The sequence below is a fragment of the Felis catus genome, chromosome B2 (assembly GCF_018350175.1).
Source record: "Felis catus isolate Fca126 chromosome B2, F.catus_Fca126_mat1.0, whole genome shotgun sequence".
Taxonomy (NCBI): Eukaryota; Metazoa; Chordata; class Mammalia; order Carnivora; family Felidae; genus Felis; species Felis catus.
Genome location: NC_058372.1, coordinates 1,971,232 through 1,998,213, shown reverse-complemented (window position 1 = coordinate 1,998,213; position 26,982 = coordinate 1,971,232). Strand labels below are relative to the sequence as shown.

The 26,982-nt window shown below is 49.5% G+C and overlaps 1 protein-coding gene and 1 long non-coding RNA gene across 12 annotated transcripts; both read right to left on the bottom strand.

The window, feature by feature from the left end:
• Window positions 1–176: 176 nt before the first annotated feature.
• On the bottom strand, window positions 177–18,516 carry GPX6 (glutathione peroxidase 6). Of its 9 annotated transcripts, XM_023254696.2 has the most exons (7): window positions 18,457–18,516; window positions 16,793–16,937; window positions 15,968–16,157; window positions 8,351–8,504; window positions 2,845–2,962; window positions 2,257–2,356; window positions 177–1,110 (listed from the first exon to the last, which is right to left on the bottom strand). In XM_023254696.2, the coding sequence occupies exons 3-7, from the start codon at window positions 16,001–16,003 to the stop codon at window positions 904–906; spliced, it is 615 nt and encodes a 204-aa protein (XP_023110464.1). In that variant the 5' UTR covers window positions 16,004–16,157; window positions 16,793–16,937; window positions 18,457–18,516; the 3' UTR covers window positions 177–903. The 9 variants fall into 9 exon arrangements, with proteins under 9 accessions (XP_023110464.1, XP_044914414.1, XP_044914417.1 ...); XM_045058479.1 differs by having other exon boundaries at window positions 15,968–16,937; XM_045058482.1 differs by lacking the exon at window positions 16,793–16,937 and having other exon boundaries at window positions 18,457–18,506.
• LOC109499511 lies at window positions 18,509–20,603 on the bottom strand. Of its 3 annotated transcripts, none has more exons than XR_002156799.2 (3): window positions 20,344–20,603; window positions 19,674–20,095; window positions 18,509–18,566 (listed from the first exon to the last, which is right to left on the bottom strand). It is a non-coding gene; the product is annotated as an uncharacterized LOC109499511 (long non-coding RNA). The 3 variants fall into 3 exon arrangements; XR_002156801.2 differs by having other exon boundaries at window positions 18,510–18,563; XR_002156798.2 differs by lacking the exon at window positions 18,509–18,566 and having other exon boundaries at window positions 18,692–20,095.
• Between the last annotated feature and the right edge of the window lie 6,379 nt (window positions 20,604–26,982).

The following is a 26,982-nucleotide window of genomic DNA, read 5'->3' as shown; positions in this document are numbered from 1 at the left end:
GCCCCCAGTGGGAGGGGGCGGCTGCCTCTGCAAGGTCAGTGTCCACGGTTACAGCCGCCAGCCCCACCTGGTGTCTGGATGGGCCAGGGAAGCATCCAGAGCGCATGTGGGAAACACAAAATACTGAGGGTGCAGGGATGTAATCCGGGAGCGGGGAGACACCTCGGGAAACCAACTCTGCTGCAGAATTTCCTTTATTTGAGTCAGTGATGAGAAGAGGTATGTGTGTGGCGGGGGGAGGCTCAGGGTGAGGACAAAGCCCCAACTTCAGAATGAAGGGACATCCCTGCCCTGGAACCACTAAGGGACAGGGGCCAAGGAAGCTTGGGTAGGTCCAACCCAGAGGGGCCGGGGGCCCCCATCAGGGAGTTGCCTTCCTTCAGGGAGCCCAGGTTTCCACCCTCGCCCGGACTTCAGAGGCCCTGTAGGAGTGTGCAGGGTGTGGGGGACAGAAGGCCTCACTTGGGAGAGGAAGAGCTTCCACCCCAGGGCTATCTTCAAGGACAGGAGAGGTTATGAAGGGGGTCTGGAGGGTCTTGCTGCCAGTTCCTGCTTTCTTCAAACCTCCACGATGGGGAAGGACAGACGCCAGAACTCCTGGGGACCACCTTTTTCAGGGATATTTGGGAGTCCGAGCCATCTACCCGGAAATGTGCTTTTCCTTTGCAATGCAGTGGAAAAAACCTGATGTTCGGGGAGCAGAGAGTTGGGGAGATAGGTTTTCGTTGCCTTGTTCTCAAGCACACGCACGGGCACATGCACACCAACACGCACGCATATCCAGGATGGCGGGGTCACAGGGACGCTGGGTAGGAAGGCATGTGGAGCAAAGATGGACCCAGTGTTCAACCATGACCTTCAGGCGGGAGGCAGGTGGCTATTTCTGACGGCCTCTGGGCCTTTCTACTTGGTTTTTAGCTGCTTCAGGTACTCCAGGATGTCCGATCTGACGGTGCTGATGGGAGCCTTGTGGAACCAGCGCATGACAGGGACCCCGTTGGGCCCCACCAGGAACTTCTCAAAGTTCCAGCGGATGTCATGGACCTTCATGGGCTCCCAGAACAGCTGGTCTGGTGAGCCCAAAAGATCAGAGGTCGGGGGGCAGGAGTTCTGGAGCAGAGATAGGAAAAATAGAAAACAGTTTTTTTTCTTCCCTGTGCTTCTGTAAGGTCCAGTTTTATCTGGAACCCTAGAGTACTCACCATCCACGTGTCAACATGTGAACCCCCCACGTGCCCCCAGTGAACCACACATTTTAATGCAACATCACCAATACAACAACCAAGAGCTAGAGAGTATGACAGAAAATACTCCTCCCTTCCCAGTCTGCCTCTCCCACGATTATATCATGGTGCTTCAGTAAAATAATAGCTTCTGTTTTCTTTGCTAAGTCCTACCATTTCTATAGCTTTGGTTTTCTTACCCGAAAAAAGAAATGGTTCGGTTTAGAGTTGTGGTTCCCAGAGTTTGGGGCTTCATAGGGTGGTAAAGGTGTAATAACTATTTTCCGGAGATGAATGTAGAATAACCAACATTTATTTTGACAATAAGAAAATCAAAAGTCTACCTAACTGTAAAATTTAAAATTAGCAGACTTTTAAAGGATTAGGTCGAAGAAAAATCAATAGCATCACCAGTTTTGAGCAACAGAAATGGCAATTTATAGGATTTAACAAATAATTTAATATCAGAATAAATGATGGTCTTTTAGATTCAAGGAGCTGAGCTTTGAGAAAAACTCCCCACATTGCCTTTTTTTTTTTTCTTCAGTTTGCAATGGATGGGTGAAAATTTCAACGGGGACCAGACTTGTTTGGCAGACCAGCATGTGGGAACCTGTGGCCTAAGAGAACCTGGGTGGTTCTAAGACTCGGTGACGCTAAGACAAGTTGCCATACGCACTCTACGTTATGAATTCCATGTCCGTCTCCCTGACTGGAGAGGAGCCTCCAGGGAAGGGCTGGGCCCTATTAGTACTTCTGGGCTCCCAGTGGGCAGAGACCCTCACATGATTCCATAAACGACCGCCGAAGAGTGAATCGCTACCCTTCAGTAAGGGGCGCTGGTCCACATCAGGACTGTCACAGGTTACCTTTCCTGTAGTTGAAGCTCGAGCCTCACCGTGGACATTGCCATGATTCTTGAACTTATCTAGGCATTTCTTTCCAAGGAGTCCAACCTCGATCCAAAACGAGCCCCATGCTTTCGGGGCATCTCTGCCTATGACCAACGCCTGCCAGGTGTGTGGGCACTCACCTTCAGGAAGGTAAAGACCTTCTGTTCGTTTTCTCCATTCACATCCCCTTTCTCAAAGAGCTGAAAGCTGGGGACGAAGCCGCCACCTGGACGCACATACCTGCAATGAACCAGCGTGTTCCCAAGAGGGCGCAAGTTAGGACAAGGAGGGATGGTGAAGGCCACCATAACTCTACCACAAAAGGAAGTTAGGATAAAGAGGGAGACACGGAAGACAGGGAAGGTGAGGAAAGAGAGGTCTCTGGGAGTCAGGACATCATGCTTTATGGAGCCAGTAGAGACTTCCAAGAAAACTGGAAGGCATAGTTTAAGGTCAGGATCCCGATTCATTTTTATTGCCCACATTCCTGCCGCCGTCCCGTACTTCTTTTCCATTGGACATTCCCCTCAGGTCATTATCAAGGAGCTCAAGGCAGAGCGAATGCTTGAGCACGGCCAGCAGGCAAGTTTGCACGCAAAGCTTCACAATGATGTTCTTGGACCCAGCGATCCACCACCCACCCTGGAAGTTTCCAGAGGAAGCCAGCCTCCAGGCAGGAGGAAGGGAAATCCTGGCAGGGTCTCTGCAGGGTCCCAGCAGGCACTCACTTGAGTCCAGAAAGGATCTCTGAGTTCTTTCCTGGTTCTTGTTTTCCAAACTGGTTGCAGGGAAAGCCCAGCACGACCACGCCATAGCGCTTCAGCTCGTCCTGAAGTGCGTTCAGTTCTGTGGGAAGAGAGCAGCATGGGCAGACTGGCCTGCAGGCCACCCTGCACAGGGAAAGACCACTGGATGGATCCATTGATCATATGAATAAACTGAGGACTGTGAGCGAGAAGTTCAAGGTTACAGAGACTGAGGAGGCAGAGCACGAAGCCGGAACAGAAGTTTCCAGAAACAGACCCAAACAGCGGCCATTGTTCTTGTGTGCTGGTTCCCGTAAGTGGCTCTGCTGCGTCATCCAGTGGGGGTGCTTCTTAGAAAGCACAGGTCGGTTAGCCCTGTGGGGCAGGGGTGAGGAAAGGGGCAGGGGCGGGGGCCTGTGTGATTCTGAGTGGAAGTAAGATTTAAATGCCACTGCCACCTTCCTTAGTGGTAGACTGACTGACTGGCCAAAAATTGTCAAGGCAAAGGCAAACAAAATGGACAAGCTACCCACCCCCCATGATGCCCCATGACCACACACCTGATGCCCAGGCCTCCTCCCAGGAGCACTCTCGGGTACTGTCACCTGGGCGCAGAAATTCAGAGCCTGGTTCCAGAGCATTCTCTCCCCTCTTGTTTACTCTGCTTCCTTGGAACGCTCACGGGGATTCCAGACCACAAACTCCTGTGCTCTCCTGCTGCCCGAAGCTGCTGACTTGTGTCCAGACCCTGCCGGCATCTCATCTTCAGCCACTCTCAGTCCCCACGTATTCGGTCCACATTACCAGTGCCAGTCAGTCCACGCAGACTCCGCTCTGGGCTCTGCCGCGGCTGCCTCCCCCAAAAACCTCTTCTTAAGTGACAGTGCCTTCCTGTTTGTGTATGTTTCTTCAGCGACCGTCCGTACTCACCTTTGTCTTTAACCCTCAAGGACAGTCCCTTCCTGTGGCAGAAACACCTAGCCGATCCTGGCTCTAACGCTTCGGCGGATTCCTTTAACTCTCTCAATTTCCCCATCTGGAGTAAAGTTTGAATGAGACGCTCTTTACGATTCTCATGCGCTAGTTTAATAAATTATATCGCAGCAACAGAGTGGAAACTATGCCTTCGCATAAATGAGGACACTCATCACGCACTGATACACAATAACATCCAAGATGCTTGATTATGTGAAAAAGCACGGTGCGGGACTGCACGTGTGTATTCGTGTATTTCTACAGGAGAGAGGTATCTGCCTGCATAGACATTAGAGGTTTATGAAAGTCTACACCCTAAACGGACGACAGTGGTTTCCCAAAAAGAAAGAGATGTGGACGTTTGCACTGTTAAAGCCTTTTGTATCTTTTACATTTTGAATGTTGTGAATACGGTCCCTTTTCAGAACAAATTTAAATTAAAACTGAACATTTAAAAGCAGATTCTCATTCCACGGAATTGCTGTTTATACATCACAACTTTGTTTTTGCTTTTTTTTTTTTTAATCTTTTTTTTTTTAATTTTTTAACGTTTATTTATTTTTGAGACAGAGAGAGACAGAGTATGAACGAGGAAGGGTCAGAAAGAGGGAGACACAGAATCTGAAACAGGCTCCAGGCTCTGAGCTGTCAGCACAGAGCCCGACACGGGGCTCGAACTCACAGTCTGCGAGATCATGACCTGAGCCAAAGTCGGCCACTTAACCGACTGAGCCACCCAGGCACCCCTGTTTTTGCTTTTTTAATTTAAGTAGGCTTCATGCCCAGTGTGGGGCTTGAACTCATGACCCTGAGATCAAGGTCACAGGCTCTACCAGCTGAGCCAGCCAGGCACCCCTAAACGTCATAACTTTTAAACTTACTATATTGTTTCCAATTTAACTGTTTGAAGGGAGAAAACTGCTACTTGCTAAGTGATATTAAACTGTTATTTAGGCTCTTATAATTAGATCCTGAGGTGTTGTAAAAATTAAGTAAAAGTTTAGTCTGTAGCTTTTCAGGGTTTTTCCTAGGGCCAATTGTACATAAAAAAAATAATAAAGTGACCCCCCCAAACTATTTTAAATGTAAGATCTTTCCATAATCTGTGCTTTTGAGAGTATCTTTTTATACACAATTTCACCATTAAATTTAAAAAGTCTTTAGAGTCTCTTGGTGAATGTGAACCATTTTTTTTTGTGGTTCTTTGAAAATTAACTAATTATATATAATATACTTTTATGTTACATATAACTGTATAATTTATTTTAAATATTATATTTAAATTATGTACATTATATAATTATATACATATAATTATAATATATATTAGATATAATTATAAAATTCATATAATTTTGCCTAAATCAAGCAGCGCCCTCCGTGTTAGCCCTTGTAGGCTGCTGTAACAAAATACCATAGACCTAGAGGCTGATGAACAATAACAGTGTATGGCTCACAGTACTGAAAACTGAAGCCAGAGGTCATGGTGCCGTTGTGGTAGGTTCTGGCAAAGACTCTCTACTCTACCAGACTGCACACTGCCCGGCTTCTCCCTGTGTCCCCCCCACGGTGCAAGGGCTGGGCGTTCCGTGGGGTCTAATCCCTCCATGGGGGTCCCACCCTCGTGACCTTCTCCCTGTGTCCCCTCACGGTGCAAGGGCTGGGCGTTCTGTGGGGTCTAATCCCTCCATGGGGGTCCCACCTTGTGACCTTCTCCCTGTGTCCCCCCACGGTGCAAGGGCTGGGCGTTCCGTGGCGTCTAATCCCTCCATGGGGGTCCCACCCTCGTGACCTTCTCCCTGTGTCCCCTCACGGTGCAAGGGCTGGGCGTTCTGTGGGGTCTAATCCCTCCATGGGGGTCCACCTTGTGACCTTCTCCCTGTGTCTCCCCACGGTGCAAGGGCTGGGCGTTCCGTGGCGTCTAATCCCTCCATGGGGGCTCCACTCTCATGACCTCAGTACCTCCTGAAGGCCCCATCTCCTATCACCATCATATTGGGCATTAGGATTTCAACATATGATTTTGGGGGGACACAAACATTCAGACCATAGCACCTGCTAAGTATTAATTTTAAAATATTAAAATTTAGGGGCACCTGGTGGCTCAGTCAGTTAAGGATCTGCCTTCAGCTCAGGTCACGATCTCATGCTTTGTGAGTTCAAGCCCTGCGTCGGGCTCTGTGCCGACAGCTCAGAGCCTGGAGCCTGCTTTGGATTCTGTGTCTCCCTCTCTCTGCCCCTCCCCACTTGCACTCTCTCTCTCTCTTTCTCAAAATAAACATTAAAAAATAAAATAAAATAAAATATCAAAATATAGTGAACCATGTATCTTAGAGATGAGGTTGCAATGTACTTAAATTTAAGTGGTGTTAAAAGAGAAAATTCCTGGGGCGCCTGGCTGGCTCAGTCAGAAGTGTGTGAGACTCTTGATCTTGGGGTTGTGAGTTCAAGCCCCACATGGGGTATAGAGATTACTTAAAACAAAAAAAAAGAGAAACTTCTTGGATTTCTTATTATTGAAGTTCCATTAAGACAAATTGATGGGAATAAAAAGAAAAAAGGACAAATCGATGGGACTTTCTATTTAAAAATTTTTTAAATTTATTTATTTTGAGAGAGAGAGAGAGAGAGTGAGCACGTGAGCAGGGAAGGGGCAGAGAGAGGGAAAGAGAGAGAATCCCAAGCAGGCTCCACACTGACAGCATGGGGCTCGATCTCACACACCACGGGATTGCGACCTGAGCCGAAATCAAGAGTCAGACGCTTAACCAACCGACTAAGCCGCCCAGGCTGGGGGCCCAGGAAATTTGTTTTTGATCACTTGAATAGATACCAATGTGGACATGTCAACATGTGGGACATTCTTCTTAAAAGCTGTTCGTGTATTATTTTGATTCCGTTCTTTGTAGCATTTGGTGCACTTAACCTTTGGAATTAACCTTGAAAACAAGCATTTTAAAAAGGCAGAAAAATTCTTGGTGTGTCAGAAACTGCATTTATCTCTACTGCAATCCATCTAAAACTTTAAATAACCACGTCTGGACCAACAGGGAACCCAGAGTCTTCCCCAGGAGCTCACGGAAAGAAAGAATCCACCTCAGGCGTGGCAGAAGGTCGGGCCAGGTTTGGAGAGATACAGCATCTTCCCAAACGGCCACCACACCAAAGATCATCGCTTAGAAAACCACATCTCCCTCTTCTGTCCTGCGGCAGTGCCGTGGAACCCGAGTGTTTTCCAAAAGATCAGAGATCAGTCCTCTCTGCTGTTGTCACCAGCGGGCAAGAAAGACAGAGGCGGCCCCTGAAAGCCAGGCTCTGGCCTGGGAGTCCAGCCACGGCTTGGCGTTTCCCTGGTACAGTTACACAGGACATCAGTGTCGCACAACACGGGACCACGAGAAATTAAGACAAAACAAGACCACTCGATAATCACATTGGCACATAGACAAAACATGACCCCTGTCCAAATCGCAAAAATGCCCCAAATTTCCCTATTCTTGTCAACGTAAGGGACTTTTGCTTCTTCACTGGCTACAGTTTTAGCCTTATTTTATCCTCCTACCTCGTAGATAGGATCTACTGAGACAAAATTTTTTTTTAATGTTTGTATATTTTTGAGAGAGAAGGACAGAGCATGAGTGGGGAAGGGGCAGAGAGAGACACACACACATACACACACACACACACACACAATCTGAAGCAGGCTCCAGGCCCTGAGCTGTCAGTACAGAGCCCGACACAGGGCTTGAACTCGTGAACAGTGAGACCATGACCCGAGCTGAAGTTGGACTCTTAACCGACTGAGCCCCCCCAGGCGCCCCTATGAAGGTGTATCTTTTTTTTTAATTTTTTTTTTAATGTTTTATTTTATTTTTGAGACAGAGAGAGACAGAGCATGAGCAGGGGAGGGGCAGAGAGAGAGGGAGACACAGAATCTGAAACAGGCTCCAGGCTCCAAGTTGTCAGCACAGAGCCCAATGCGGGGCTCGAACTCACGGATCGCGAGATCATGACCTGAGCCGAAGTTGGACGCTTAACCGACTGAGCCCCTCAGGCGTCCCTATGTATCTTAATCATTGTCACAGAACTGTCCCCACTTCTTCACTTCCTGACAGCATCCAGTTCAGGGCAAAGCTTCCACCCCTTGAATTCTGCCCCAGAGCACCTAACACAAGCCCAGATTCTCAAATAAGTTCTTTCCAGCACCTTCTTACTGAGGAGCCCCATGGTTCCCCACAGTAAATGTTCTACCTCAGGGCGTCGAGGAACAAACCACCTCGTTTGGTGACAGGCACGTTCCTGGCCTCTGACTGCATCTTCGGGAGAATCTTATTTCTCGGATCTGGAGATAATTCTGTTGGCCCCCAAGGAGTAGAATGGTGGCAGGACTGAGGGGGATGGACGCATGTGATCACCACCCCCTCCCCCAGTGGCAAATTGGGAAAACCTCTAGAATTAGGATGTGGCCATCTGACAAAGCTGGTTCCAAAAGAATTGAAACACGCGTTCTTACCAGGATACTGAGCTGTCAAGCCACAGTAGGAGGCCACGTTGACGAAGAGGACGACCTTGCCCGCGTACTGCTTGAACTGGATGTAGTCCCCGTCACTGAGCGTGAGGGCACCGTACTCGTAGATGGTGCCTGTCACCCCCGTATAGCAATCCATCTGGAATGTAACAAAAACAACCATAATGAGATGCTATTGACATAAACAATGATCCCCAACACCCGTGGACTTTTGCAAAGTGCTTGACGGTCTTTCATGTAGTACCATGGAAGTCTAAGAACTGAGGACACTTTTTCCAGCAATATTTTTAGTTATGGTGAGGCCACCACTAGAATGTGTGTCTTGTAAGTGACATTCCTTTTTGTGGGGGGGGGCTGTCTGACTTCGTCGGTAGAGCACATGACTCTTGATCTTGGGGTGTGAGTTTGAGCCCCACATTTGGTATAGAGATTATTTAATTTTTAAAAAATGTTTACTTACTTTTGAAGGAGAGAGAGAGAAAGAGAGACAGAGCATGAGTGGGGGAGGGGCAGAGAGAGAGGGAGAAACAGAATCTGAAGCAGGCTCCAGGCTCTGAGCTGTCAGAGCTTTTGTCTGAGTCCGACAAAAAAAGTGCCTGTATGTGCATGTGTATATATGCGCATGCACATGTGTGTAGGCACACACACGTGCATTTATGTGCATGTGTGTGCATGCATGCGAATGCACGTGTGTATATGTCTGCATGCATGCACACATGTATGTGCACACGAACATGTGTGTGTGTGTGTGTGTGTGTGCACATGTGACGCTCTAGCCGTCCCTGGAAGATCAGCACGAGTGTCCCCCGTGCTCTGACACTGCACGCTAACACCATGCTCCAGTCATCCCAGCCCTTCTAGAGTTTGCTTAAGAGATCTCTGCGGTTTTACATCCATTTTTCATCTATACGTTCTTAAACTGTGATTTCTTTCCCTCAGAGCTGGGCCAATAACGTGTTCTCCATCTGGGTCCCATGGAGGCCGTGCCCAGAGCTTTGCCAGTGCGGTGCTCACTGGTACAGAACTCATCTTTCTTGTCCCCTGTTGTGGACAGCCGTGACTGCCCCTGGATGAAATGGGACACAGGGGAAGGAGCTGCCCACCCACAAGCAGCCGTGTTCTAGGCAGACCGGGCCGGGTGACAGGCTGGACTGCTCTTGTCTGAGGAGATGGCAGACCCCTGGAGACTGCACAGAAGTCAGAGGATTCTAGAACGATGGAGCGGGAGCCTCCAGGGATCTGGTCCATAAAGGATGGCCTGGAGCAGTAAGGGGACCGCCTGTGGATGAGCTTCCACAAGGAAAGGCCACATGCTGTCCACTTCTCGAGTCTGTAGCTGCTTCCTCACTGTCCTGGAGGAGGAGGTGACCCTGGGCAGGTGCCTTCTCTAGGTGTCCGCCCGTTCGTCCACACCGGAGCACACACGTTGATCCAAACGTCTGGGAACGCTGGCCTCCGAAAGCCCCTAAGATGCTGTCATCCATGCGCCTGTGTTCCTGTGCTTCTCTGCCTTGGCTCCACGCAAACCCTTCCTACTAGTTGCCTTTTTCGCTACTTAACTTAAAACATCACATGGAGCGGCGCCTGGGTGGCTCAGTGGGTTAAGCGACCGACTTCAGCTCAGGTCATGATCTCACAATTTGTGGGTTCCAGCCCCACGTCGGGCTCTGTGCTGACAGCTCAGAGCCTGGAGCCTGCTTCGGAATCTGTCTCCCTCTCTCTCTGCTCTTCCCCTGCTCATGCTCTGTGTCTCTCAAAAATAAACAGTAAAACACACACACACACACACACACACACACACACACACACACACACACACTGAAATCGTTCCAAGAGCTGTGATGTGTGCACCTCTTGCCTTCATGTGACCTTACCTCTGGGCTCAACAACTCCCGGCTTTTGTCTCTCACGTGGATATCACCCCGTAAGTGGGACACAGAACCCCAAGAAAGCTGTACACTTGAAGGGTGGACCTTCCCAACTCCAAGGTGAGTTCTGCTCCAGTCTGAAGGGATCAGGATACTCTAAAATGCAGCCGTTTATTCAGAAGACGGCTTTCTACTGCTGCAAGTCCACACCAACCAGGCGGTAGTGGCTGGCACAGACCGGATGCCTCCCACAGGTTGCGTCTTGTCCTCTCAGAGAGGGGAAATGCTCTTACAACAGCTACCAGTCTTTGGGCATTTTATATGCATCATCTTACACATCACAGGGACCCAATGGCAGAGCGCTCAAAGTGGGTTGCAGACCTAGACAAGTATCACCTGGGGACATATTAGCAATGGAAGTTCCTGGGTTCTCCCGAGACCTGTGGAATCAGAAACTTTGCGGGTGATGGGAGAAGAACGAACAAAGGCCGAGTTTTGCTGTGGCTCGCAGTCTCCAGGCAGGGCTCCCGAGGCATGTAGACCGTAACACTCCTACAGCTCCTGCGAGACTTCCTCTCACGTTTTACCACTGCAGCTTTGCTCTGGTCAGTGTGACTTCACTAACCACAAACACCCCCCTACATATACGTTAGCAATCGTCACCAAACATACGGATCGATACACATCTGGAGGGTCTCAGGACTGAGGTCTTACTAAACAGTAATAACTAACCTTATCGTAACAGCAGCTCGCCCCTCAAGGTCTTGGAAGCCTTGCTTGCAAATTCCTGACACTTATGCTGTCCCCCAACCTCCTGTAATCAGTCAGTCCTCACAACCCCAGTGCAGCTCTTCCTGTCCCCGGGTCCTGTCCCTGTGCTATAATGAAACCACCTTTCTGCACTGAAAACGTCTCAAGACTTCTTTCTTGACTGTTCACGGGGGGCCTCCCACCTGGTTGTTGTCTGGGGGTCCCTGCACTTTACCACGGTATTCTCCACCTTCTACAGAGGAGGGGGAGGCCAAGAAAAAGGGACGTAACTGGTTTAAGGCCACAAGTGAGGCTGTTTTTGAATGAATTTGTCTGGTTTTAAAGTTTAAACCTGTCGGTACCTCAAGACACCTACGGAGTCCCCACCCTGCGTCCTAAGGCTCGTACACACATCTTTTACAGGGTGGCTGGTGACCTCCAGTGTGGGGACTTCAGGGCATCAGGCGCTTTGCGACCTGAGAGCAAATCTTCCTCCTCTGGTACAAGCTTTGTCCCCCCAGCCCACCCCCAACCGCCGCTCACCAGCCCACGTCCCCTAAAACTACATTGGGCCAACAAATACTGGCCTTGTGTGTTTTATTATTCCCCGGGGAAAAAAAAGCCCCTGTTCCCTGACCCTGACGCCCCAGAGTGCATCCCGGCATCAGCTAGCTCTTTTCCCACGAGCTCCAGACCAGGGGCGCGGCGCCCAGGCAGCCTGGGTCCCACCTGCGGTGGCACCACCGCCCGGCCGGGGGCCGCTCAGCAGGGCTCCGGACACCTCGGCCTCGGACGAGGCCCCGCAGGCCAGGTGAGTCGTCGGGCGCTGCGGTCCGCTGGGTCCCCAACGGGACACTCACCCTCATGGTCTGCGGTTTCGGGGCCGGCTGAGCGAGGCCTCCCAGGAACAGGGGGAAGAGGCACGAAGCCCAGAGCGGCGGGGCCATGGCCGGTGCGCGCTCGCCCAGGAGGCTCTGCTCTGCGCCGGAGCGTCGGCCCCTTTTGAGCGCCCGGCGGGAGCGGGGCGAAGGCGCGCCCTCCAATCGCAGGGCGGCGTGCGCGCGCGCGCGCACACACACACACACGCACGCGCACGCACCTGCCCCCTCCCCTCTCCCCTCCTCACTCTCCCTGTCCCCTCCCCGCTGCCCCTGCACGCTCCTGCTCCCCTCCCCTTCCCCGCTCCCCCTGCCCGCTCGCCCCTCCCTCGCGCCTACCGCCCTCCGCTAGCCCGGGTGCATCCCGGAGACGTCTTGCACCTGTTCTGGCGCACGTGTCCGGGCGGGTGGCGGCGGAGGCCACTCTCTGGGACCGGGAAGTGCCGTCCCCACCCTCTCCAAGTGACCGGCCGCCCCTAGGTGCTCCCCGCATTCTGGAAGTGAAGCTGCCGCCACTGAATCAGAATCTGCTTTTTCAAAAACGAGCGTCACGTGGTTCGTGTGCGGAGTAAAGTTTGAGAAGCGCAGTCCTGGAGGACGGTACCTCTCGGTCCTGTGTCCCGAACCTCCATCAGTAGTCACGGCGCACTGTGTCTCCTAATGACGCGGTCCGGCCGTGGGGCCCCGAGTGTCCCCCGGAGAGGACCTCGTTCGCGTAGGTGGCGCAGCCGGGGGCGGGGGGGTCACACCTGCAGGGCGGTCGCAGGAGAGAACGACCTACACTGTGAGTCCGGAGCGGCCCTGGGCTGGGGTCTCTCTCTGTAAAGCACCTGCCAGCTTCCTCCGAAATCCTGTCATTGCGAGGCCCTAACGGACACCGGGCGGGGGCGCTGCAAGGCGTGTGACTGGGTGGAGAGGCGCCCCCACCCGCTCTCCCACCTGCTCCCGCCGGTTTGCCCGCCGGCTCGGCTCGGCTAAAGACCCCTGTGAACGGAGGTGCTAAGTCCTTCCTTCCCGGCTATAAGCCCTTTCCGCTCCGCCTCTGCCAGGATCACCCGAGAGCACCTCTGCGCCTGACCCCGAGGCTGGCGAACTCTCTGGAAAGACAGGCTTCCCGTGGGCTCAGATCTCCCGGCTCTTCTCAGGGGCCTGTAAACTGGCCTGGTCGCTGATCCCTGTTCCAGCCTGCATGTCCCCAGGACATTTGCAGCAGCTGAGCAGAAGGCTCCCTCCGAGGGGGGGGGGGGGGGTGGGCGGGGGGGTGGGGCGCAGACCTACACCCACTCCCAGGCTCTCCGGCCTCTCCCCGCTCTCAGCCCCCAAATAATGGCCCAACCGCAGACTATGAGGTGACTATGAGGTGCCGGAGACCATGGAGTTCAAGACCCCTGTGCACCACTGACCAGCTCCTTGACGCAGAAAAGGCTCAGGTCTCTGAACCTTAGTTTTCTCATCTGTAATATGGGCACAATTAATAGTGTCTACCTGCTAGGCTTCAGCAGTGCTGATAACCATACAGGACTGAGCCCAGCGCCTGACACCGGCAAACAGCCATTCACACACTCCTCTTCGTGCTTGAGGAACTGAGGCTGGAGGGAGGTCACCAGCGGGTCATGGTGAGATGAGAGCAAACCCGGGCTTCCTGTTGTAGGCCCCTTGGTCTTCTCCCATATGGATCATCAGTTGTGACTAAATCCCCACCATCTCTCATGTGGACATTTGCTCACCATACAGTAACCCGCCCTTGAGTGGTGAGGACCCTTCATCACAGATCATCAGTAGGGCCGATGGCCCCAAACCCCAGCTCCCCAGGTCTCGTTCCAACATTCCTCGTGAACTTTCGAGCGCCTTGGGTTGGGGCTTCCAGCAACCAGAAGTGAAGGTGTGGGGCGCACACCAGGATGCACCTGTCTCCGGTCCACCGGAATGAATGTCAGGGCTCCGTTTCCCTTCCCTCCTCCTTCGGAGCCTGCATCCTGACCTGCTTCCAGGAATTTTGCTTTGGTCCGTCCCTTGTCTCCTTCCTTCCAGAGTCTTCTGTGTCCGTCTTCTTCCACGCTCTGCCTCTGTTGTATGATCTTCTGGAGATCAACTTTGTTGACACCACTCTTATGTTGAAAATGCTTTGGTTCCTCCCTAATTCCTACACCTTTAATTTGAAATTCTATGGAGCACTCCAGATTTGACATCGGCCCAATTTCCGGGCCTATCCTTCACTCTGTAAATACTACGTTTCTGGCAGATTGAACTTGCTTCATCACCCCAAGTCCACCTACCAGGGTGTTGAGTCTTGACCTCTTAGGTAAAACCTGGGCCAGTACTTCGGGATCGTTCCTGAAAGGTTTCTTGATAGATTAGTTACATATTTTTATCAAAAATAATGGGACACAATTCTATCAAATAAGACTTCAGAGGTAACTCTCTGAGGCCTGAGATACTATTCAGGTCCTAAAGAGCTTGACCAGGCCTTGAACTGGACCCAAGATCAGGTCTGCTAAAGCCTAGGGCAGAAAAGGGTGAGACTCAGATCAGTTTGTCTCAGTCGCTGTTTCTGTGACCCAGTCAGGACTGAGCAGTTTACAGGACATCGGGAGGGGTCCTGGGGTGGGGGTGGGGGGCAATGATCTGCTCCAGATCATAGGGAGGGGTCCTAAGGGGATCAGTGATCTGCCCCAGATCATAGGGTGTTATGGGCTGCATCATGTTCCCCCAAAAGATATATTGAAGCCCTAACCCCCTGGACCTCGGAATGTGGCCTTATTTGAAGACAGGATTGCTGCCAGTGTGACAAGCTGAGGTCATACTAGAGTAAGGTGGGCCCCTGATCCAATGTGACTGGCGTTTTTTATAAAAGGATGGCCATGGGGCGTCTGAGTGGCTCAGTCGGTTAAGTGTCAGACTCTTGATTTCGGTTCAGGTCATGATTGCACAGTTCGTGGGATCAAGTCCCACATTGGGCTGCTCGCTGATATCATGGAGCCTGCTTGGGATTCTCTCTCTCTTCCTCTCTGCCCCTCCCCCACTCACTCCGCGCTCTCTCTCAAAAAAAAAAGAAATGTTACTTGGCTTCAAATCTAACTTTTTGTTTGATTTTAAACTTCTTTGACTTCTTTAAATGCACTAACAACACGTATTTGGATTTTGAGAAGAGTGATGATTTTGCTGTTACATTTCTGTCCAAGTTCATGACTCCTACAGCCTTACCCTTGAGGATGCCTCAGATCCAGGCTGGCTGTGGCCTTCAGGAGGGCCGCTGGTCCTGAAACTGTGTCCTCGGGAGCCCTGCCACCATTGCCAGAGATCTGACCCTCATCTGCTCCGAGAGATCATTCTTGTGTTCAGTGAGACAAAGGAAACAACATGTGCAGGGGAACGTGCCCTTTCCCAGGTGAAGCCAATGTCCACTATTCCCACCCACATGTTCCAGGGAGTGCCCCCGTGTCCACGCACAACTGTGGGCGCTGGAGACCCCGTGGCAGCCACGAGAGTTAACCAACTTGTCCTCCATAGACCCAGCCGCCCCCAGCAAGGCGATGTCCCAGAGCCTCTGTGAGTCTGGCCTTCCTCCTCCCTGGGAAGGAAGGGACACTTCAAGCCAAAGCCTGTCACCTGGGCAGGGATCTGGGACTATGAGATGAACATCTTCACTGCCTTTGACACTTTGTATCTTTTCATTTCTCCACATCTTTTGGGTTGTTTCCTTGTTTGTTTATTTTGAGGAAGAGAGAAAGCAGGGGAGGGGCAGAGGGAGGGAGAGAGAGAGAGAATCCCAAGCAGGCGCTGAGCTGTCAGCACAGAGCCCATCGCGTGGTTCGAACCCACAAACTGTGAGATAATGACCTGAGCCTAAATCAAGAGTAGGATGCTCAGCCGACTGAGCCACTCAGGTGCCCCCATATTTCCACATCTTTTAAGAGGAGGCCACCAGACCTCTTGGTGATTTAATTTGACCAGGTTTCACCTTGGGAAGATTGGAAAGAGAAAGTATTGACTCGGAAACCTCTAAAACTTTAATGCTTGAATATTTTAGCTTCTTGAATTCATATATGGGCTTTCAGAGGCCCAGAAAGTGGAGCGATTGCCCCTCTGGCCTCGGGTGGCCTTACCTGAAAAGCAAGCACTGGTCTCTGTCCCTGTGCCATCAGGTCAAGTCAGCGGCCACAAAGGGAAGCTGGGAAGTGTCACCTCTCCCAGGGGACTCTCCACCAATGGTTCACGCCAAGTTCTGGCCTGGGAGGTCCCTCCCTGCAGCTCCCAGCCTATGTTGGGGCAACTCGTCCTCTCTCTGGACACGACCTGCAGGAGCAAAGTAGAAACGCAGGCTTCAGAAGGGGCGCCAGAACCAGAATGGGAGAAGATAGGAGAAATAGAGCAGTGGTGAGGGGAGAGGGGACATCAGGGGGGTAGGGGAAGGAGCGAACAGAGTACGAGGAACAGAAAGGGAGGAGAATCAGTCTGCATCAACTCCCTGTTTACTGAGTATCAGGAATATTTAGGTAGATTTTCTTATGAAAGCATCACCAGAATAACCATAAGGTTAATACTTTCTCCGTGTTATAAGTAAGGATATAAATACAGAGTAAAAACAAATAGCTCCCCAAGTTCCAGGCCGAGTAATATGTTGAGCTGGGACTCACACTCAAGTATGTTCTGATCCCAAATCCGGACCCTGTGGTAACTGAAGTAATGGCCCCCAAAGATTTCAGGTGTTAATCCCCGGAACCCAGACGTTATCTTATCTGGCAGATTTTGCAGATGTGATCAAGTTAAGGATCTTGGGATAAAGGGATTACCCCGGATGATCTGAGTGGGCGCTAAATACAATCACACGCATTCTTAGGGGAGGGAAGCAGGGAGATTTTGCTAAGAAGACAGGACAGATACGACAATGGGAGCAGAGGTTGGAGCAGCGCCAGGAAGGGGTCACGAACCTTCTTCCAGTTGCTTCTGAGCCCTTACCACAAGCAGCCTTTCATATCTCTGTTTCTGCAACAGTGAGGTAAGGCATTTGGGGCTTTTTCTATCATGAACCTCAAGATTCTTCGAGTCTCCACACATTATCCAATTCCAAAGCCACTTTGAGATATGTATAAAACAGATAAATATATAGATATATCCCTATTTATATCTACATTTATCTCCTATTAAATATGTAGATATCTAAAAAATAAATACATAGATATCTGTATCAATGTAGGTGTATTTATGTTTGTGTATATATGTATAGGTAGAGAGACAGAGAGGGAGGGAGGGCGATTTATTATAAGGAATCGGCTCATGTAACTGTGGAGGCTGGGAAGTCCCAAGATCGGCTATCAGCTGGCTGAGAACCAGGACAGCTGATGCAGTTCTAGTCTGAGTCTGAGGGCAGAAGACTGGTGCTCCAGCTCGAAGACAGGCAGAGAGAAAGAATTCTTTCTTACTCAGCCATTTTTTTTTTCTTTTTATGTTTAGACTTTCAACAGATAGGATGAGGCCCACCCACATTGTGGAGAGTGATCTGTTTTCCTCATGCTACCAATCTAAGTGTTACTCCTGGAGCACCTGGGTGGTTCAGTCGGTTGAGCGTCCGGCTGTTGGTTTTGGCTCAGGTCATGATCTCACGGTTTTGTGGGTTCAAGCCCCGCGTTGGGCTCTGTGCTGACAGTGTAGAGCCTGCTTGGGATTCTCTCTCTCCCTCTGTCTCTCTGCCCCTCCCCCATTCACTCTATCTCTGTCTCTCAAAATAAATAAATAAATGTTACTTTCATCTGAGTGATGAATCACTAAATTTTACTCATGAAACCATTATTACACTATATGTCAACTAACTTGGATTTAAATGAAATTTAAAAAATTAAAAAATATGTATATGTGTCACTCTCATTTGGAAACACCCTCACAGACACACTCAGAAATAATGTTCACCCAAAATATATGGGCACCCCATGGCCCAATCAAGTTGACACATAAAATTAACCATCATGGTGAATATATTATGAAGATTGACAATGTGAACATCTTTTTCTTTATATATTTAGATAGGTAATGTCTACCTATGTTTAATCACAACAGTAATATACCATATAATTATATAATTCAAGAGATTGGATATAGTGTTATAAAATTCTAAGGTCTTTACATTGCCGAGAAAGAGGGTAAAATGAAGCAGATTAACTATTTATGAATAGAATCTGATATATCCCGGATGCATTTTGTAATCTCAAAGAATGTTCAAAGTGTATATAATCATCAACCTTATGGGAGTGGGGGAGGGGGAATAAACGTATACCAAATAGTTCAAAAGAAAGCTAGAATGAGAGAATATGGGATATAGAACAGGAGAGACAAAATAGACACCTAACACAGAAAGATACATAATGCTTGAAAGTAAAGGGTAGGAGTTACTAAGCATAAATAAACCAAAATAAAATTTGCTATGTTGTTTACAGACAAGGTAGACTTTAAGGCAAAATGGATAACAAAGGATTTAGAAAAATTTTTCGTACTGATTAAGCATATAATTCACCAGGAAGATATAATTACTGTAAGTTTGTAAGCACCTAATAGCATAACTAACAATATATAAATTAAAAATTGACAGAAACTGGGTCACCTGGGTGGCTCAGTTGGTTAAGCATCTAACTCTCAATCTCAGCCCTGGTCTTGATCTCAGTGTTGTGAGTTCAAGCCCTGAACTGGGCTCTGTGCTGGGTGTGAAGCCTACTAGAAAAAAAAAAAAAAAGTTATTAAAAATTGACAGAACTCTACAGAGAAATATACAAATCTGCATATAGTGGAAAACTCTAACATACTCCTTTTAGTAACAGAAAAAGCAGGAAAAACATGAATAATGGCATATGAGATTTAATCAGCACAGTTATCAAATTAGACCTAGCAGACATATATAGAACACCTAACAACTGCAGAATACATATTATTTTAAAGCACACATGGAATATTTACAAAAATTGACCATATGCTGGGCTATAAACCAACTATAAATTTGAAATGAAATGAAATTTGAAATTTGAAAGTATACAGATCTCGTAGAGCAGAAAAGCCTGCTTGTGCATTCCTGCTGACCTACAACATATTTCCACGCATCTGCTGTGTGTGTGATTCTACTTCTTAGATTTCTAGCAAAGACATGCTTTCGAACTATTGTCTCCTTGTTCTTAGCATGCTGAGCCTTGATTGGTCTAGGTCCCCAGGAAGCCCTAGCATATGCATAGATGAGCGTACAGAGGCTTTTTACACAAGCTTTGCTTGTACGAGGTCACCAGTTACGGAACTGTCCTGGGCACCACACTTCGATGCCACAGCACACGTACAAGCACGGAATGTTACTTCTGTGCACTAGCTCTCAGAGCTCAGAAGGCCTGTGTGTGTGTGTCTCCTTCAGTGGGGGCAGGTAGGGCCTCCGACAGGCACAGCCGCAGACTTACAGTTTTTCAAGCTGTAGCCTGAACCAATAGCTCAGGACCAGAGAAACACTCTGAGCTTCTAGGGATAGCTGTATTTGTTTCAAAGGCTCTGAATACATTGGGAACTGGACAAATATTTGGCCAGAACTTCCACTCTCAGTTTCTGGATGAAACTCATGTCCTTAGAGGAAAAGATTTTCTGTTCCTGCTATTTTAAGCAAACCTAACATCGCTACAGACAGCAAGAGTATTGAGGGATCGGGAACCCCTTGGTGTTATAACTGTAGTGCGCAGCGTCATTTTTCTAGAGGGTGAGGAGTCCATAGTTTTCAAAAGATCTGTAAAATGGCTTATGTGCGTCCAACCAGATCTACGAGCTATTACTATAAGACATCTAGAGGTCTACCTATTCATCCGACGAGCGTTCATTAAGCTCCGGATGAATAAAAGCAGGTGACTTTTAGACAAGCTGGACAGAGTGAGCTGCACTGGACAGAGTGAGGTTTACACCTCATGGGTAGGTAGACCATAAACCGATGTATGCTTGTTTCATTGAATAAACAAGAAAGTTGCAGAATTTGAGAAGCCCTGGAAAGAAGACCACAGATGAGATCACACAGCGTAACCGGGAGGAGTCAGAGGGGGTCCCTCTATCGAGGGGACCCGGGAGGTGAGACCTGGGACACGGCAAGACTTAGAGGCAGCGCCGGGTGGAGGTGGCTGGCAAGACCCAGAACAGACCGGAGCGGCTGGAGGATGCGAGGGCTCCGACTCCGGGGCGCTTCGTGGTCATTTGGATTCTGTACGTTCGCTGAGCAGCCTTGGGACCTGCAAGCGGGAAAACACCGTGTCAGATTTAACCGAATATTTTTACAACGTTCACTCTGCCTGCTGCATCGTAAAGGGCCTGTGGGGGCCCAAATCGAGGCAGACAGATGACCGATCATTTCTTCCTCCCTTCATGAGTTCATCTAGTTTCTCTGCGTTACCGGCTCGCTCGGTTCTTGACCCAGACGCATGGAAGGATGGAGACGCGACACCAGAGTGGGGGCATAGCTCATAGGGCTGCTACGTACGGTTCACGCAACAGAGAAAGCGGGCCACTGCGGAGCGAGAGTGGGACCGGCCCCGGAAGCTCTAGCCGCATCCTCTTAAATTTGCTTTGTGTACGAGCAGATTGGGCTTGGATTGACTTGTTTGACCGGCAGCTGGTGGGTCCATCACACTTTGGCTTGGAGCATGCGCCTGTCCCTGATGCCTTGTTCTAACTGTATTTATTCACGCATTGCGTATTTATGGGTTTCTAACGAGCTTGTGCTGTGACCGGAAGGGCAAGTTGTACCGTTTGTGCGCATGCTCAGCTCTTGGAGCTCGCCCCCCCCCCACCCCACGCCCCGCCCCCGCTGTGGCTTCTGAGCCGGCTCTGCGGTTAGGCCTTTCCTGTCCTGTTATTCTTTGGAGGTGGCTCGGAGGTTGTGGCCTGCACCTGCTTTATCCCTCCTCACGCACGTCTAACTACCTGCCTCGTAATTCAACAAATACCTACTGGAAGCCAGCTTACAACCTGACGCTCTTCCTTAGAACATGCCCTGATTTATTAATTTACATTTTTATTTGTTCTGTCCGCAGGTAGAAACGCTATTTCAGGTCTGATTCGATCAATATAAAGCACATTTTTTGGAATACTGTGCACTAATCAATATAGTCCAAGATCGCATTCTTTTCTCTAATATCCTTGGAACACTATCAGTTCACTCATTTTTATTTTTTATTATTCACTTTGGCCTTAATGTCAACCAAAAGTCAGTCTAAGTTTATATGAATTGCCATTTTGAGATTGGTGCCCCTTTTAGTTTACCCACCCAGGCAATTGAACTTTAAAAAATATTTTTTAATGTTTATTTATTTTTGATAGAGTGTGAGTGGTGGAGGGGCAGAGACAGGGAGACACAGGATGCAAAGCAGGCTCCAGGCTCTGAGTTGTCAGCACAGAGCCCAACACGGGCTCGAACTCACAGACCAGGAGATCACCACGTGAGCCAAAGTCTGAGCTTAACCTGACAGCCAATCAGGCGTCCTTCCCCACCTGTTCCCTTTCTGCTATAATTTAGCTTGAACACACACACACACACACACGAAGTTCGTGGCAAGGCTAGTCACAAATGTCTGGGAGGTCGTGGATTCTCCTGGGTGCCTGCACCAGTAGGAGATGGAACTATGGAATTCATGTTTCCTTCACAGCAAGCTCCAGATGGCATCACAGATTTCTATTAACTTATCCTGATGCAAGATTAACCCTCCTCCTCAGAGTCCGGGGCGGGGGAGAGGACCAGCCCCCACCGCCCACCCATCCGGAATGGCTTCAAAAAGGCTTCTTGTCAACCTGGTCCCTGATGCCTAACTCACTGAGCCTCGTTGTGTCCCATTTGTTTCCATTTCTACACTCTATACCCTTCGCTGTCTACGGCTGCTGTCTCTTTCTCTCCCTGCCTGTTGTGTCCAGGGACAAAAGTTGGGATTTAGGGCTTAAACAGACCTGGCTTTGAGTTCTTTCTAGCTATGCAATTTTGAGCAATTTTAATTTGTATGCGTATTAGTTTCTTCTTTGTAAAAGAACATAATAATGATGACTTTTAAAATAAACATTAGTGAGAATTTATACCTAGAAATGCCTGGCACAGAGTAAGGACTTAGTGACTACTCACAAAAATCCCACTATTTGTCTTCTTTATTCCTTCCCCTTCCCTCTCCATTAATCTCTTTTATTTACCCTCTAACTGTGCTATTCCTTTTCTATCCATTAATTTTAAGAAGCCCCCTTCCCAGCTTGTTACCTTTGATTAAATATTTTCTATGGAAACTCTCAAACACACGCAGGCAGCAGGGCGAAGAGTATCATTGACCTCATATACCTCCTACTTGCTTCAGCCGTGATCAGCACATTTCCCGGCCAATTTCATCGACATCCACATGTGCCCCCAGCCCTCCCCCCTTGCACAGACACACGGAATGATTTTGATGCAAACTCCAAACATCATATCACTGCATCTATAAATACGACCTGCCTCTCTTGATCTGAGGCAGAAAGAGAGCCAACCTTGTCCCTGGGTGTCCCTGGGGTGACTGCAGGGGTTTTCTAGGTCAAGTCTTGGTGTTTTCCTGGTGCTCTTCAGACCCTTCATAGGGTGCCAGAGGCGAAGGGGTGATAGAGAAGCCAAGTGGTCTCAACCTCGAATCTGTTCTGCATCCGATCTGATTGCAACGTGGATAGACAGTTGTGGGGGTACGGTTGTAGCTGTGTCTGGCCCTGGCCTGGTGGCTTGGACCGGCCAGTCTTTCTACCTTACTGAGCATCTGGCTCTCCCATATACAGCTGTGGCCTGGAAAACCTATATGCCACAGGAGAACTCAAAATCCACAGAATTTCTTGATTCTTACTTTTGCTTCCCAATCGCCTAGGGGTAACAACTGATCAACTCAGCTTCAGAGGAGCTCAGAATCTCTCTCAAAAGCTGAGACAAAAAAAACCTGAGAATGTCGGCCTTAGAAAGGACTTTGGTGATTTTCTGATTTATAAATGGGTAAACTGAGGTCTAGGGAGGTATTTTCTCAAAGCCTCACAGATCTGGGACGTCATTGGCGATGGCCGCAGGGCATGTTTGTTGACAAAGGGCATCTTTTATTTAGCGTACTTATTCTTTCCCTGGGAGCAAGGGCCTGAGGCACAGACTGCAGAATCTGCAGGTGGGAGGGCTCTGGTTTCCAATCGTGTGGGTTCCTCAGGTTCCGGTAGTTGTGCCAGGACACGGAGCTCTCTCCCACGCCCTCCCCCAGCCCATTAGAGCTGGAGTAAGAGACAAGAACACCGCCTTGGGGAGCACACACCCTTCCTCTCACTGCCTCCCACCCTCACCTCCAAGCAGCAGAGCTCTCCCTGGAGCAGAAAGCTGGGGTCAGTGACACGGCCGTGTGCCAGGCCGCCTGGCTCTGGGGAAGTCTCGGGGCCACAGTCAGCCCAGTCCAGCGGAGAGCCCCAGACCTCAGCATGTTTGGGAAAGGAAGTCAGCAGGTTAAGAACACGTGTGGATGAAAATTAAATGCAAAAGGACTGTGGTCTCTCTGGGACTTTCCTCCATTCCCAAACATGTTTTATGGGGAATTGAACTAAGAGTGGAGAGACAAATGGATTTGAAATAAAAACTCAAACTTTTGGTCTAGGTCTACACTATTCTGACACTGGCCAAGTCATGTCCCCTGTCTGAACCTCACTTTTCCATTGCAAATTCGAGCAAGGAATGCGTGTCCTATCTGCCTAACCGGCTTACTGGGAGGGCTAAATGGAATTAACGATGTGAAGGACATTGGTGTGTTATGCCCAGAATTCGTGATCCTCAAAGACCACCAGGGAGCCGAGTCCGATGCAAAAGCAAAGAGCCTTTATTCGAGCTAGCTCGAGCTCAATCCCCTACCTGCACCGACGCAGCAGTGAGATACCAGGGAAAGAGAGCGAGTTTCAAAAGGACAAAGGTTTTATTGGGGCCTGGGGGCAGTTGGTGAGGTAATGGCTATGGCCTCAGCTGATTGGCTGGGGAAGGGTCCTGGGGAAGGGTCCGAGTCCTGTTAGGCAGGTGAGGGAGGGTTTACTCAAGGGGAGGAGGTGTGGTCAAGGTGAAGGACACAGAACAAGATGGAGTCGGCTGGCGTAGGCCCGCCCTTTCAGTGAACTACAAATATTACATAAACATATGCAATATTATTTTAAAGTTGCAGATTTAGGGATAGGTCGTATGCCTCACACTTAACACCCAGAGTAAAGAAAATCCTGGAGGTCTGAACGGGGATCCCAGATGCCAACAGAGATGATCTAATTCAGGGAAAATATTCATGTAAAACTAAATGGGGGCCAAAATCTCTATGTCAGGTCTGGGTTGCAGAGGCTGGGTTTGAATCTGGGATGAAGAGGTGGACAGCATCTGAGCAAAAGTTGAACCTGTTTCCTTTATAACCAAAGGAACCAAACTCCTGTTGCTTTTAATTAAAACACAAGAAACTTGCTGTCGATTTTCAGGCAGGATCAAGTCAGTAACAGAAGTAAGGATGAGGAGTCTGGAGGTTTTAACTGCCGCTCATTAGCTGTGTCACCTTGGGCAAGAAAGTTCTCCTCCAAGGAGTCCTGGCTCAAGGAAAAGTTGGAGTCTGAATGGGAAAAGTAGGCAGTGGTTGAGACATAGTGATTTCTGCCACCCTGTGTGGGGTGAGCTGAGGGCACAGTACAGGTTATAGCCTCCCCCCGCCCCACCCCCCCAGGTGGGACATGTGTTTCCTTGAACACTCCTGGCTGTCCAAGAACAAAAGAAAGGGGTTTAAGTGCTTGCCATGGCGATGTGGGAAACTAAGGCAAATGAAAAATTAAATTCCCTTACTGCCTACAGCCCATCGACAAGTTCTTAAAACTGATAGAATGACCTCCCTCTACGGGGTCAGCTGCCTCAATGATGCCACTTCGCTGGGGCAAAGGGAACCTTGGCTTAACATTACCCTGACCCCCCCAGGATCCTGCAAGTCTACTTCCTTTGTCTTAACCGCCCTGAGATACATGCTGGCAAACATACTCCAAGCATATGCAACCCCACCCTACATCTGAAGGGTCTCGTGACTGAGGTTTTACTAAACGGTGGTAAGTGGCATTTCCCTAGCAACACCAGCCCCTCAAGGTCCTGGAAACCCTGCTTCCAAAATTCCTTACAGACTTACTCTACCCCTGACCCCCTCCCAACCTGAGGGTACATAATCAGTTATCTGTCAGGACAGCTCTTCCTGCCCACGGGTCCTGTCCCTGTGCTTTAATAAAATCACCTTTTTGCACCAAAGATGTCTTCAAGAATTCTTTCTTGGCTGTTGGCTCTGGACCACCCCACCATCACCTTAAAACTTCATCATTGTGTATTAAATATCATGGATTACGGGCAAGTGTAGGATTTTTAAAGTCAGAAAGTGAGAAGAGTTTATGGTTCAGTTTAGGTCTGGACAGGTTTCCAGCCTTAACTCTATGGCTCAGGTTACAAACGTTTCCACCTAAAATCTTGTTTGGTAAAATCTGATAAAATTGCATCTTTGTCTTCTAGGTGGGAAGAAACATAGAGATAATTTGGGGGGGGGTGTGGAATCCCAAAGTACTCAGAATAATTGACCTCCAAGTTCAAGAATATAAGTGCAAAGAGGTGTGTTTTAGAGACTGGATGGATTCGGCTGGTGTGAAGTCAGGGAATCGCAGGAGGGGGTGCTGGGAAGGAGGCTGGGAGCCTGTCCAGATAGGCGTGGTACACGCTGGAGAGGCCGGTTTTGATGCTGTGCTCAACTGGTTGACCCTACTGTCTCTTTATCGGTGGAGGGGGGGTCGCCAGCCGGGGGTCCGCAGGAAGTGAAGAACCTGGAAGAGAGAAGACAAGAGGGGGGTTATTTGCACCTTCCGGAAAGGCAACAACAGGGACTGGATAAGTGGCTCCAGTGGATGGAAGAGGAGGAGGCAGGGGTGCTGGAACGGGCAGGTGGACTGGGACGCCATGGTGACAGGAAGTGCCCTCCCACCGTGGAGCCCAAGCCCTGGAAATTTCTCTTCTCCCAGACAGAATTCTCAAACAGTGGAGATTTTAGGCCACTTAGTCCCACCACTGAGTCAGAGTTTATGATGAAATCTCTTCTGCTCTCGAGTCATTGAGCAAGGAGAAAATAGTGAAGAGAGCAAGGAATTGATAACAGCAATGGAGGAGCAGTTAGCAATTTCCCACGACTTTGGGTAAACTGAGTTTTCTACTTGTGCATCAGTTTCTTAGTTGAGTCAACACTGGATGTTTACCTTGGCCAGGTCATGTTTAGACTTTGAATGAATCATCTCCTCTTTTTTTTTTTTTTTTTAAATTAGCCCTGTAAACTTTGTATTATTCTCCCAGCTTCATAAACAAAGACCAGAGGCACACAGGGTAACTTGCCCAAAGTCACACATCTTGGGAAGGATAAAGGAATGGAAAACATTGGTAAGTAACCAAAACATTATTTTTGAGGCTGTATATTTTAATGTCCATCGTTCTTGAGCTGAGACAGAGGCTGCGGGGGGGGGGGGGGGGCAGGTGTCAGGTCTGCTGTCCGGAGGTTCACACGGCAGGAAACCGGGCTGTGGGAGCTTTGGGGCTGGGTCAGAGGTCATTGTTTTGGGCTTCCCCCCCCATCCCCCAGCAGATTAGAGGCCTCGGAGGAGAGATGAGGAATCTGGGATAACAAAAGCGTCTATTTTCCAAGAGAGCTCAGGAATGCCCAGACTCAAAGAACTGAGCCCCATCAGACTTGGAGGCGGAGGCTGCCCTTTGTGTGGACCTGGAGGGGGGTTGGCGACAAGCTGGCTGAGAGGGACTTCCCCCTGGGGGTGGGGAGGGGTGGGTAGAAGAGAGAGCTGCCCACAGACCCTGTGTGGGGAAGGCTGTGGGAAGAGAGGTGTGGGGGGAATCCAGAGCCCGACGTCTCCCTGTTAGTCCTCGAGGGCCAGCCCAGACACCCGCCCTCGACTTGGGATTCAAAGCCAACCTGCACGAACCTTCACCTTGTCTCAGTTATTTGGCTTCCTGTCGTCTGGGGCCCCGACCTGCCACTCTGCACGATCGATCGTTTCCTTGCCCATCCTCCCGAGAGCCGGAAAATAGGGGTGGATTGGAGACAAGAAA

Excerpts from the sequence above, each read along its gene's own strand:
- GPX6 (XM_003985655.6), bottom strand. The coding sequence starts at position 11,930 with ATGGCCCCGCCGCTCTGGGCTTCGTGCCTCTTCCCCCTGTTCCTGGGA. Across the intron at positions 8,505-11,843 it reads CGAAACCGCAGACCATGAGG|ATGGATTGCTATACGGGGGT; the intron begins GTGAGTGTCCCG and ends GTTACATTCCAG. Across the intron at positions 1,111-2,256 it reads AGGTCTTTACCTTCCTGAAG|AACTCCTGCCCCCCGACCTC; the intron begins GTGAGTGCCCAC and ends TCTCTGCTCCAG.